This window comes from Esox lucius, chromosome 11 (assembly GCF_011004845.1).
Source record: "Esox lucius isolate fEsoLuc1 chromosome 11, fEsoLuc1.pri, whole genome shotgun sequence".
Classification (NCBI taxonomy): Eukaryota; Metazoa; Chordata; class Actinopteri; order Esociformes; family Esocidae; genus Esox; species Esox lucius.
Genome location: NC_047579.1, coordinates 236366 through 250296, shown reverse-complemented (window position 1 = coordinate 250296; position 13931 = coordinate 236366). Strand labels below are relative to the sequence as shown.

At 42.5% G+C, this 13931-nt stretch overlaps 1 protein-coding gene across 2 annotated transcripts in view; it reads left to right on the top strand.

Moving 5' to 3' along the window:
* The window catches only part of LOC105008984 (tryptase), a 41471-nt gene extending 37750 nt beyond the window's left edge, over window positions 1–3721 (top strand). For both annotated transcript variants that reach the window (XM_034295016.1, XM_034295017.1), the window contains one exon: window positions 3130–3721. In XM_034295016.1, the coding sequence (XP_034150907.1) occupies window positions 3130–3438 (309 nt within the window). In that variant the 3' untranslated portion in view covers window positions 3439–3721. The remainder of the gene's footprint in view (window positions 1–3129) is intronic.
* The last annotated feature ends 10210 nt before the right edge of the window (window positions 3722–13931 follow it).

Genomic DNA, 13931 nt, shown 5'->3' with positions numbered 1-13931 from the left:
GCCCTTTACAGTGAAAACCAGGATTCATCCGTGAAGAGAACACTTCTCCAAAGTGTCAGACGCCATCGATTGTGAGCATTTGCCCACTCAAGTCGACAACGAACTGCAGTCAGGTCGACACCCCAATGAGGACGACGAGCATGCAGATAAGCTTCCCTGAGACGGTTTCTGACACTTTGTGCAGAAACATGCACACCAGTAGCCCGCTGGAGGTCATTTTGTAGGGCTCTGGCAGTGCTCCTCCTGTTCCTCCTCGCACAAAGGAACAGATACGGGTCCTGCTGCTGGGTTGATGCCCTTCTACGGCCCTGTCCAGCTCTCCTTGTGTAACGGCCCTTCTCCTGGTATCTCCTTCATGCTCTTGAGACTGTACTGGGAGACACAGCAAACATTCTTGTGACGGCACGTATGGATGTGCCAGCCTGGAGGATCTGGACTACCTGTGCAACCTGAATGTACCACTTCATGCTACCAGTCGTGACAAGGACACTAGCAAAACTAGAGAAGAATCTGTCAGGAAGGATAAGGATGGAGCAATTGTCTGTGGACCCACCACCTGCAAAACCATTCCCTTTTTGGGGGTTGTCTAGCTGTTGCCTCCAGTGCACCTGTTGTAACTTTCATTTGCACCAAAACAATCCAGGTTCTAGGGTCTGTATTTCTCTCTTACAATTTAAGAGAGAAATCTTAAATTTCAACAACAGAACTTGATACACAATTATTTTCTGTTTCAATTAAAATATAGCCACAAGTAGTACCCATATATAGTAGTACTCCCTGCAGCTTTTTACCCATTTATTCCCTAGTGCCTGGGGTTAATCTGATTACATCTATTGAAGGGTCAAACAAAAACTTAACAGTCACTAATCATATAGTTACTATTCATCCCAACAAATTAATTCTTACTTTGCTAAGCCGAATCAAAATGGTAAGACATATTTTGCTAGACATGTTAGACATTTCATCAAACTAACAATATTCAAAAACCTAATTAGAACAAATTCTGTGACAAAAAAATGTGTGCCATAACGTATACCGATGTTCTGTTATAACTAAGCAAAGATATATATCATTTTTGTGTAACCATTTGTATGTAGCCATCTGACTGAGCTCTGGGCTCAGCTCTTTTAATCCCTAATTAATAAGCATCAAGCTTATTATACATGCTCACTAAATGATGCATGAGAGAAAGCAGTATTAAGACAAAAGAAACCATAATTCCAGGACGTACATGAAAATAGTTATTGGTACCAAGGATGGACCTGGAATCCATTTGATAATGTGTTGCAGACTACAACACCGGAAAAGGTGCAGTTGTCTCTTCATTTTTTCCAGACAGGAGAATAGACTTAGTTTTAAATGATAATCGTAGTGGTGAGAGGAGTTTTTGTTTTCATCTACATCTTGCTTTTTGTTGTTTTCTTGTTCATATAATTTTGAATGCAATATATAAAATATTATTTCAACTTTAGATCACTGGTTATGTGGTAGTGATGTTGCAATTGGAAGTACTGGGTTCATGACATTTCATGTTGTGGTGCATTATTTTGTATTGCATGCTGGAAACTTTATTCTCAACTTTATTCTCTCTGACAGCATTTATTGTTTGTGGTCTTGAAACAATGTGACTAGTTGTATGGTTGAATTTATTCTGCCACTATTAGAGTGACTCTTTTGCCAAATGTTAATACCCTTTGTAGCCTCTGGTTACACAGGGTACTGACGCTATCAGATATATTCACCAGACAAGAAGCCAGACTGCATGCCTGAACAACCTCACCATTACATCTGCCCATGAATTGTGAAATGTCTCTGAGGCACAGCTCAGAAAGACCTCCTTTTGTATTGGCAAGGTGTGACCACATCTTACAAAATTACTGACCTTTGAGCAGCACAAGTTTATTTGCTATCAATCAGCCTAGTCTTGTTCCTTTGATTAGTTTAGCTCTGTATTAGTGCATCTTGCATTTTCCTACTGTCTAAATACATGGACTCAGTATTTTACTATCAACACAGTAGGTAGCAAATGTTTTTTTACTCTCCTATACAATGGTATAATTAATCAATATATCAACTCAGTAAATGTCCACAATAGTCCTCAAACTTTGGAACTGTAGTGTATGTAAGTGTTGAGTTAGATTACACAGTTATCTCCAGTATTCTTGAAAATAATTTGGGGACTTTTACATCATTTGTAAGTTAGCTAACATCAGATAGCTGGTGTTAGATAGTAAGTCATTGCTGTAGTCATTCAAATTATTTGAAATAATGATTGCAGAAGATTTAACTAAAGCTAGTAGTTCATTTATGGTGCTGACACGGTTTGCTAGCTAACATTAGTAGCACAAGTTAGCTAGTCAACTAACCCAATTTTACAATCAGCTAATTAGTTTGAGTATCTATCTGGCTTAGTTTAATAAAGAAATCCTAGCAAGTATTTAATAGGTATTTAGCTATATCTCATTAAAAGGAATATAATAATATGAATCTCAGTCACCTATCTCCGAATTGAAAGTTCTGTCTGGTGAATCACATAACTACATGCCCCCAGATCACAATGTAACCAGATTCTGCTAAATTATACCAGTTTTTGTGACAAAACCAAGACATTTCCTAACTGACCTACAAAGTTTGTTGTAATTACTGCATTTTGTCCGACAATGATCCAAAGCACAAAGCCAAAGGAACATTGAGAATCTGTGGCACAACCTGGAGCATATAATTCAAGATGAATGGGCCACTGTGTGCAAAGCCAGTGCATGCTCCATAAAATAAACCTGATATTGCAGTGAAAAGTGGCTGTACCAAATATTCATGTGGGGGTTAGATACCTAAGCAATATATTGGTCTTTAAACATTTCCCAAGATAACCAATGTCACCTCACAATTATTGATTTTGTGTTTCATTGTTTTAAAATGAAATATCTTCAGGACATTTCAATGTGTAAATTAATAAAACAACAGAATTGGTCATGGGTCTGAACACTTTTCAGTGCATGTATTTGTTCAGTGTATTTTAAAGATAAAGTACAGATAATCACAGAACAAACTCTGTTGGTAATTACATTGTTGTTGACCATTAACTTTTGATTTAATTTTGTGAAACATGTTACTTTTATCCCTTTACAGGGAGACTCCGGGGGGCCAATGGTGAGCAAACAAGGCCAGGTGTGGATTCAGGCTGGAGTTGTAAGTTTCGGACAAGGCTGTGCCCAAGCAGATTTTCCAGGAGTGTACGCCAGAGTATCCCAATACCAGGACTGGATCAACAGCCAGATTAGTACTAACCCTCCTGGCTTCGTCACATTCTCCTCCAGTGGGACTGACTCTGACCTAAATGTCACCTGTGCTGCACTGTCCCGGGGGACCACATTCCACTTCTCCTCCTTCTTTTTCTCCATATTTCCTCTTTATCTCTCTCTTCATCTCTCTTCATAGGTAGCAACAAGCATGCCCAACTAACCTGAGTATCTGTCCTAGGATTGCACATTTTCCTAAAATCTAAATGGCACCATTCCTGGAATAATAACAATAATCCACAATTACGGAATCCTCCCACAGCATTTAGGGTGTAAAAATCACCACAGATTTTAATAATTTATAATATAGTATATGCAAATGAGAAATTTTGATATTTATTTTAATAATGGTCATATTAAGAACATTTGTGCAAAAGAGCCTAATTTTTTTAAATTATACAATAAATGTATTACAACTCCCACAGAATGTGAGTAGTTATTAATTACTTGCCCATCCTAGTTACAGTATGTTCTTGTCATGGACCTGAGGCACAGAGAGATTGTGAGAAAACATTCCTTTTAATTGTCTTGACACAACAACAAAAAAGAGTGGCTGCAACGAGAACAGCCAGGCACTAAGCACAAACAATAATCCACACCATGGGCTAGAAAATGACAACTTAAATAGGAGACCCAATTAGAGGCAATGCCGAGTAGCTGCCTCTGATTGGGGACCAACAAAACTAAACATAAAGATGCCTAGAGTGCATACCTGGAGTACCCCCCCAAGGCGGGACTCCCGACCGCTAGAACAGGAACACCCAAGGGGAGGGGCACCGGCAGAGGTTTCACCCCCGGAACAGTACTCTATATAATTCAGTTGGATGGAGTTGTTTTTAATTCTAGATGTTTTAAGTATTTTCATCCATTGTCAAAAGGTGTCGATCAGGATGCTTTTTTGCATCATGTTTTAACTATTCTGATGACCACTGCTAGTTACAGTAAATACTGTTCTGTTTAGTCATAATATTTGATTAGTAAATGGAACAATATATATATTATTTTTTGTTTAAAAGTTTAGTTTGTCAGTTCTTGAAATGTTTATTGGAATCTCCCTCTATGCACGCAACTCTCTTACTCAGGGTGAGCAGTGCAACACCATCTGATTATATTACTCTCCCCCCACCAATGAAATTGATAGAACTTTGTGAAGTAACGACTATCTATGTGAAATTGTATGTGGTACATGCTACATACATTTTATGTGCTAATTGTCTTACAGGTTTTAACTGTAACTTTTTTTTAACATCTCCCTTTCTAGCATAGATGTCTCAAGGGTTTACCTTACAAGCCATCAAGCCAAATTAGAAAAAAGGGAAAAAAATGTAACAGCATTAAGGTTATTTCAGTAACAAAGTGTGTAGAACATCTAAAGATTGTATGTATGATGTCTTCAGAAGAGTTAAAATTAAGAGACCACTGCAAATAGAACGCTTCTGTTCCTCACTCAAAACTTTACTTTTCAACTTTTTTAGAGTGCTCCCTTAATTTTTTCCAGCGCTGTATGCAAAGAAAACATGAGTGACCAGGAAAAGCACATGTCTTTTATTTCTTATGGGATTCACATTCACGAGACTGTGATGGCCACTCCAGAACCTTCACCTTTTTCTGCTGTAACCACTGGAGGGTCAACATGGCCTTGTGCAAGCGTCATTGTTATGCTGAAAAGTCCAAGAGCATCCCAGGCGCAGCATTCATGCCGGAGAATGCAAATTGCCTGCCAGTATTTTCTGATAACATGCTGCATTCGTCTTGCCATACATTTTCACAAGATTCCCCGTGCCTTTAAAGCTCACACACACCAAATAACATCAGTTAGCCACCACAATGCTTCACAGTGGGGATGGTATTCTGTTCACTATACAGTGGGGAGAACAAGTATTTGATACACTGCCGATTTTGCAGGTTTTCCTACTTACAAAGCATGTAGAGGTCTGTAATTTTTAATCATAGTTAGACTTCAGCTGTGAGAGACGGAATCAGAAAATCCAGAAAATCACATTGTACGATTTTTTTAATAATTAATTTGCATTTTATTGCATAACATAAGTATTTGATCACCTACCAACCAGTAAGAATTCCGGCTCTCACAGACCTGTTAGTTTTTCTTTAAGAAGCCCTCCTGTTATCCACTCATTACCTGTATTAACAGCACCTGTTTGAACTCGTTACCTGTATAAAAGACACCTGTCCACTGTGATGGCAATTTCTAAAGTCCAAACTATTTACGAAAATGGTAGGTAAGACAGAGGAAAACTCAAATGCACAATAAACAGTTTTATTCTTGCAAGGAGAGAATACACAGGTTACAAAGTAACAATGAATAATCTCTAAATCAGTATAGGAAATGCATCAGTATATAAGGAGGGGAAAAGGGGTGTGGTAAGATGCTGCCCCTCTGTCCCATGTCAACCAAACACACACCCTGTGTTCTATCACATGTCCTGGGCTTGACACAAGGGACATGGTGTCTTCCCTCATGTGGTTAACTTTCACAACCCTTAAGGGGGAATTAAAGCATCTGAGCAACCTACTGATAGGTAGATGATTAACCCTAAAACTACTCGTGGCCAAACAAGAATGCCCCCTAGGACAAAACCCAGATCCCCTCTCCCACACTCCTCTATGCATTTAAACATTGGGACTCAGTCCTTTACTCAGAATATATTTTATCAGGTTACAGAAATTTCCCTAACACCACAAACTCAATCAAACAGACTCCGACCTCTCCACAATGGCCAAGACCAGAGAGCTGTGTAAGGAAATCAGTGATAGAAGTTATGTATTTTGAATAAAGTTAAATGTATTTCTACATTTTAAAATACATTTCTGAGTAAAAGTTGAAATACATTTTGATACCTGAACTGTATTCTGAATACAGTGCTTATGGAATTCATAAGCACGAATAAGAATGACAATTACTTACAAAATTGCTGTTTTCATCACCTGTCTGTTTACTAAGTAGTTTTGGAGTAGTATCGTTCTTCATTCAAGTACACGTAACACCTACATTGTTTCTACATAACTACCCATTCTTACCATGTACTTAAATTCTTGTTACTACGTAGTTATTTGGAAACTACCCTGTATGTAACGGGCTGAAATTTGAAGGGTCTGGCTAGGCCTCACCAGGACCTTGAGATGCTTCTCAGGGAGCAACTCCTTAGTTTTTCTGGCTGTGTTTCGGGTCATTGTCATGCTGGAAGACCCAGCCACGACCCATCTTCAATACTCTTACTAAGGGAAGGAGGTTGTTGGCCAAGATCTCACGATACATGGCCCCATCTATCCTCTCCTCAATACGGTGCAGTCATCCTGAAGAAAAGCATCCCCAAAAAATGCATCCCCAAAGAATGATGTTTCCACCTCCATGCTTCACGGTTGGGATGGTGTTCTAGGTAGAGATGGGGACAAGTCACACATGGTCAAGACCAAGCAAGTCTCAAGTCTTAACCATCAAGTCTCGAATCAAGTCTTAAGTTCAGATAAATCAAGCAAGTCAAGTCAAGTCAAGGGTTCACCCTAAGCAAGTCAAGTCGAGTCCTAATAAGTTTCAAGTCAAGTCACAGTACTAAAGAGATGAACACACACACACACTGTCCTCTGTTTCTGACGTGCGCTCGGTGCGAAGCTCGATTTAAAAATCAAATATTTTTCTTCTCCGCGGTACAATATTTTGGGGGGACGAAGCGAAGGGATCTTGAATCAGCCTGAAGGGGTTGTATTCACTCTAACAACCGCCTCGCTATACCGTATCCCGCTTATTACATGGCTATTTACAAAATAAATCTATAATTTGACACAAAATATTGATTTCAAAAGGAATTTATTGATTTTAAAACGATTGTATTGCTTCCTCTAAAGAAAATAGTCTGTTCCGTCTCTGGTTAGAATCCTGCTGCGTCCATAGCATCGCACTGTTTTTCATGGCAACGGTCGGTTATCAAGAAATAACACGCATTCTGCACTGGAATTCAGCCAATCCATGTAATAAGGGCAAATAATAACAACCTTATAAACTAATTATTGTGACTAAAAGCTGCCTAATATGTAATTACGCTGTAATTATTCTTGTCTGTATGAGTAAAAAATAACTCTTCGAAATGTTTAGGTGCTAGTAATCACATCGGCGCCTCCATGTTATAATTTCATGCAGTAAAGTTAACTGTTATGGTGTAAGCACAATGCTTTTTAGTTTCCACACGCAGTCCACAAACACTTGAAAATGCCCACAATTAATACAGACATTATAGCCTACGTGTAATAATATACATGCCCGCTCATTTTAAGATGCCCATCAACATTAAAATTCAGGCTATGCCACATACTGTTATAGTGAAATTCCCTTACATCTATTTACCAGACGTATTCAGTAATGATAATGATCACATTTCTAACAACAAAAAAATAAAACATAATATGCAACCAAGGCCAAATTATGACAAACAAAATATTAATTCATTACATTAGTAACTTAATCGTAATAGATCTTAGTGAAACTGAATATAAAGAGATTACTTTCGTACCTTTCCTTGTGGTTCTTAAAATAACGAATGAAATTTGACGTTGTTGCATATTTTGCATCTGGCAAATCTTTTTTTATTCACATGGTCCAGTTCAAAGTCCTTGTATCCAAACGATACTATTTGTGGAGCTCGACTAACGTTACTGTCTGCCATGTTTGGCGCGGTTTGAATTGTGCAGCGTTAAAGGCATTAGTGGTGCTGATGTCACAACATATAAAATAATTATATTGCAGTTTGTTTATTATAAGTTCAAGTCATTGTCGAGTCTTCCACTTCAAGTCAAGTCTCAAGTAACTTGTTCTCAATTCAAAGTCAAGTCAAGTCATTTTCATACTTTAATCAAGCAAGTCACAAGTCCTGAAAATTGTGACTGGAGTCCCCCACCTCTGGTTCTTGGGGTTGTACTCATGCTTCTTCTTCCTCCAAACACGGCGAGTGGAGTATAGACCAAAAAGCCCTATTCTTGTCTCATCAGACCACATGACCTACTCATCCTTCTTCTTCTTCCTCCAAAGTGTGTGGACATTTGTCTTTTATACAGGTAACAAGTTCAAACAGGTGCAGTTAATACAGGTAATGAGTGGAGAATAGGGGGGCTTCTTAAAGAAAAACTAACAGGTCTGTGAGAGCCAGAATTCTCACTGGTTGGTAGGTGATCAAATACTTATGTCATGCAATAAAATGCAAATGAATTATTTAAACATCATACAATGTGATTTTCTGGATTTTTTTTTTAGTTTCCGTCTCTCACAGTTGAAGGGTACCTATGATATAAATTACAGACCTCTACATGCTTTGTAAGTAGGAAAACCTGCAAAATCGGCAGTTTATCAAATACTTGTTCTCCCCACTGTACCTATGACCCAAGGGTCTACTCAGAGAGTCGTATGACAGTCACATACACAGTTCCTAGCAGGTGGTATAGCCAGGGTGTTTGGGAACCCTCAGTAATGGGGCATCCTACCTAGTGTCCTTCGTGTAGAGGTAGTTAGTACTCTCATACATTGTGTCAAGCTTAATTCAACTACTTTTCATGCCCAATATCTGTCAGTATATACATTTCAGTTTTGTCCAAATGTATTTTACTGTCAAAAATGCTCTCATTACAATAGTAATGTATTATTGAAAATACATTACAAAATGTATTTTGAAGCCCATATTAAAATGCATTTTTCATGTCCTGTGAAAGTAAAAAGATGAAATGTAATTACAGACGTATTGATTATATCCCATTTAGATTTTGAAACACGTTTTATAGATGTGTACATTACCAAAATACATTTAATCTTAGTCACAAATATAGTCTAACGTACTGAGGTAAAGTTGGCAATACCATTATTTTCTATAGAAAATACATTACAAAATGTATTTTGAAGCCCATATTAAAAATAATTTTTCAGATCCTGTGAAAGTAAAAAGATAAAATGTAATTAGTCGTATCGATTATATCACATTTAGGTGTTGAAACAAATTTTACAGATATACATAACCAAAATACATTTCATCTTATGGTACACATACATACATACATACATACATACATCTTCTTCCGCTTCATCCGGGGCTGGGTCACGGGGGCAGCAGTCTAAGCAGAGATGCCTAGTCTTCCCTCTCCCCATACACTTCCTCCAGCTCTTCCGGGGGGACACTGAGGCGTTCCCAGGCAAGCTGGGAGACATAGTCCCTCCAGCGTGTCCTAGGTCTTCCCCGGGGTCTCCTCCCGGTGGGACGGGACCGGAACACCTTCCCAGGAAGGCTTTCCGGAGGCATCCGAAACAGATGCCCAAGCCACCTCAGCTGACCCCTCTCGATGTGGAGGAGCAGCGGCTCTACTCTGAGCTCCTCCCGGGTGACCGAGCTTCTCACCCTATCTCTAAGGGATCGCCCAGCCACCCTGCGGAGAAAGCTCATTTCGGCCGCCTGTATCCGGGATCTTGTCCTTTCGGTCATGACCCAAAGCTCATGACCATAGGTGAGAGTAGGAACGTAGATTGACCGGTAAATCGAGAGCTTAGCCTTGCGGCTCAGCTCTTTCTTCACCACGACAGACCGATACATTGACCGCATTACTGCAGAAGCTGCACCGATCCGTCTGTCAAGCTCCCGTTCCATCCTTCCCTCACTCGTGAACAAGACCCCTAGATACTTAAACTCCTCCACTTGAGGCAGGCACTCTCCACCAACCTGAAGTGGGCAAGCCACCCTTTTCCGACTGAGGACCATGGCCTCGGATTTGGAGGTACTGATTTTCATCCCCACCGCTTCACACTCTGCTGCAAACCGTCCCAGTGCATGCTGAAGGTCCTGGCTTGAAGGGGCCAACACGACAACATCATCCGCAAAGAGCAGAGACGAAATCGTGTGGTCCCCAAACATGACACCCTCCGGCCCCTGGCTGCGCCTAGAAATTATGTCCATAAAAATTACAAACAGAACTGGCGACAAAGGGCAGCCCTGCCGGAGTCCAACATGCACTGGGTACAAGTCTGACTTACTGCCGGCAATGCAGACCAAGCTCCTGCTTCGGTCGTATAGGGACCTGACAGCCCTTAGCAAAGGACCCAGGACCCCATATTCCCGAAGCACTCTCCACAGGATGCCGCGAGGGACACAGTCGAATGCCTTCTCCAAATCCACAAAACACATGTGGATTGGTTGGGCAAACTCCCATGAACCCTCCAACACCCCGTAGAGGGTATAGAGCTGGTCCAGTGTTCCACGGCCCGGACGAAAACCAGACTGTTCCTCCTGAATCCGAGGTTCTACTATCGGCCGTATTCTCCTCTCCAGAACCCTGGCATAGACTTTCCCGGGGAGGCTGAAAAGTGTGATCCCCCTATAGTTGGAACACACCTTCCGGTCCCCCTTCTTAAAAAGAGGGACCACCACCCCGGTCTGCCATCCCAAAGGCACTGTCCCCGACCGCCACGCGATGTTGCACAGGCGTGTCAACCAAGACAGCCCCACAACATCCAGAGACTTGAGGTACTCAGGGCGGATCTCATCCACCCCCGGTGCCTTGCCACCGAGGAGTTTCTTGACCACCTCAGTGACTTCAGCCCGGGTGATGGACGAGTCCACCTCTGAGCCCTCATCCTCTGCTTCCTCAATGGAAGATGTGACGGCGGGATTGAGGAGATCCTCGAAGTACTCCTTCCACCGCCCGACGACATCCCCAGTTGAGGTCAACAGCTGCCCACCTCTACTGTAAACAGCGTTAGTAGGGCACTGTTTCCCTCTCCTGAGGCGCCGGACGGTTTGCCAGAATCTCTTCGAGGCCAGCCGATAGTCCTTCTCCATGGCCTCACCGAACTCCTCCCAGGCCCGAGTTTTTGCCTCCACAACCACCCGGGCTGCAGTCCGCTTGGCCTGTCGGTACCCGTCAGCTGCCTCAGGAGTCCCACAAGCCAACCAGGCCTGATAGGACTCCTTCTTCAGCTTGACAGCATCCCTTACTTCCGGTGTCCACCACCGGGTTCGGGGATTGCCGCCTCGACAGGCACCGGAGACCTTACGTCCACAGCTCCGAACGGCCGCTTCGACAATGGCGGTGGAGAACATGGTCCACTCGGACTCAATATCTCCAGCCTCCCTCGGGATCCAGTCGAAGCTCTGTCGGAGGTGGGAGTTAAAGATCTCTCTGACAGGAGACTTGGCCAGACGTTCCCAGCAGACCCTTACCGTACGCTTGGGCCTGCCGAGTCTGTCCAGCTTCCTCCCCCGCCATCGGATCCAACTCACCACCAGGTGGTGATCAGTTGACAGCTCCGCCCCTCTCTTCACCCGAGTGTCCAAGACATGTGGCCGCAGGTCAGATGAAACGACAACAAAGTCGATCATCGACCTGCGGCCTAGGGTGTCCTGGTGCCATGTGCACTGATGGACACCCTTATGCTTGAACATAGTGTTCGTTATGGACAAACTGTGACTAGCACAGAAGTCCAATAACTGAACACCACTCGGGTTCAGATCAGGGGGGCCGTTCCTCCCAATCACACCCCTCCAGGTGTCACTGTCGTTGCCCACGTGGGCGTTGAAGTCCCCCAGTAGAACGATAGAGTCCCCAGTTGGTGCACTTTCCAGCACCCCTCCCAGAGACTCCAAGAAGGTTGGGTACTCTGCACTGCCGTTCGGCCCATAGGCACAAACAACAGTGAGAGACCTATCCCCGACCCGAAGGCGCAGGGAAACGACCCTCTTGTTCACCGGGGTAAACTCCAACACATGGCGGCAGAGCTGGGGAGCTATAAGCAAACCCACACCAGCCCGCCGCCTCTCACCATGGGCAACTCCAGAGTGGTGAAGAGTCCATCCTCTCTCAAGGAGTGTGGTTCCAGAGCCCAAGCCGTGCGTAGAGGTGATCCCGACTACCTCCAGTCGGAACCTCTCAACCTCACGCACTATCTCAGGCTCCTTCCCTGCCAGCGAGGTGACGTTCCACGTCCCTAGAGCTAGTTTCCGTGTCCAGGGATCGGGTTGCCTAGGCCCCTGCCTTCGACTGCCGCCCGATCCTCTACGCACCGACCCCTTATGGTCCCTCCTGTGGGTGGTGAGCCCACGGGAAGGCGGCCCCACGTCGCTCCTTCGGGCTATGCCCGGCCGGGCCCCATGGGGAAAGGCCCGGCCACCAGGCGCTCGCGTGCGAGCCCCAACCCCGGGCCTGGCTCCAGGGTGGGGCCCCGGCTGCGCCATACCGGGCGACGTCACGGAAATGACATGTTGTTAGCTAGGCTAGGTCCACCATTTCTGTTATGGGGAAGAAACATGGAAATTGTCAACTAAGTAACGGTCAACTATCTTTCCACTAAGTAACACCAGTGCTCAACTATCTTTCAACTAAGTTACATCAGTGCTCTATGGCATATGATTATCATTAATTGTTTCTATGTTATTTATATGGAGTGTGTGTGTGTGTGTGTGTGTGTGTGTGTGTGTGTTATTTTACTTTAAAAAAGTATACATTTAAATAGGTCTCCTCATCTGAGAGACAGCGGAGATACAGGGCTCGGCGTTATGCAGATCCTGAAAAATGGCCAGCATATTTGGAGAAGCAGAGAGAGGCACAGGCTCAGGTCACAAGGAAAGGTGAAGACTGTGGCAGATATTGATTGCACGAAAATATTCACGAAGGGATGAAAACAGCCGTTTGACGGCAGGCAAAGCTCAAACAATCACGAGAGGGAAGAAGAAAAAACAGAAGAGGTTTTTAAATGACACCTTGAGAAACCTCCACAGGAAATTTCTCATTGACCATCCTCATTCCAGCCTTTCCTACTCCTTGTTTTGCCGTCTACGTCCATTCTGGGTAGTTCATCCAAAAATCGCAGACAGAGAAACCTGTCTTTGCAAGGTCCATGAGAATCTTTCATTTCTTGCCGAAAAGCTTCACATGCTTAAATTAATTAAGGGTGTAGACATGGAGGATATGATGACATCCATAAGCTGCAATACAAAATCAAAGGACTGCATGTACAACGTGTGTCCTGATGGCAAAGGGCAGGAGTTTGCTATACTAGCAGAAGGTGACCTAGTGTCAACTGTGTGTTTTTCATTGTCACCTAGGTTACACTTAGATTTTAAAAGTTAAAATAGCTTTTTGAATGATCAAAAATTACTTTAATGGAGATTTATGATGAAAACATCCTTGTCCATAAGGACAACTATAAATGCATTGTATGTTCATCTTTAAAAAAAGGTTGATTATGAAAATCATTTTAAATAACAATTGTATGTGTGGCAGAAATAGACTCAAGAGCCTTCTAAATTGCATTTCACTTCAAGTGCAAGACTGAATTGAATGGTTTTTATAACACCCTGTTTGTCCGTAACATAGTTGACAAACTCTGAAGTTAAAACATGTTTTTAATTTAAAAAAAAATTAAAAACAGTTCATGTTTAAGCTCTGCAGATAACAGATATGTAACACTGAATTAATATACTATATTGAGACACTTTATGTTCCACTGAAAAAGGACAGTGCTCTTGTGCTTTTATGCTGACTTGAAATGTACCCTAAATTAGAGAATGACCCCTGTATGAACATTAACAAATTCCAGTACAAACTGTGTTCTTGCAAAAAATGACATGAGTTAATGTTGTGTCAACA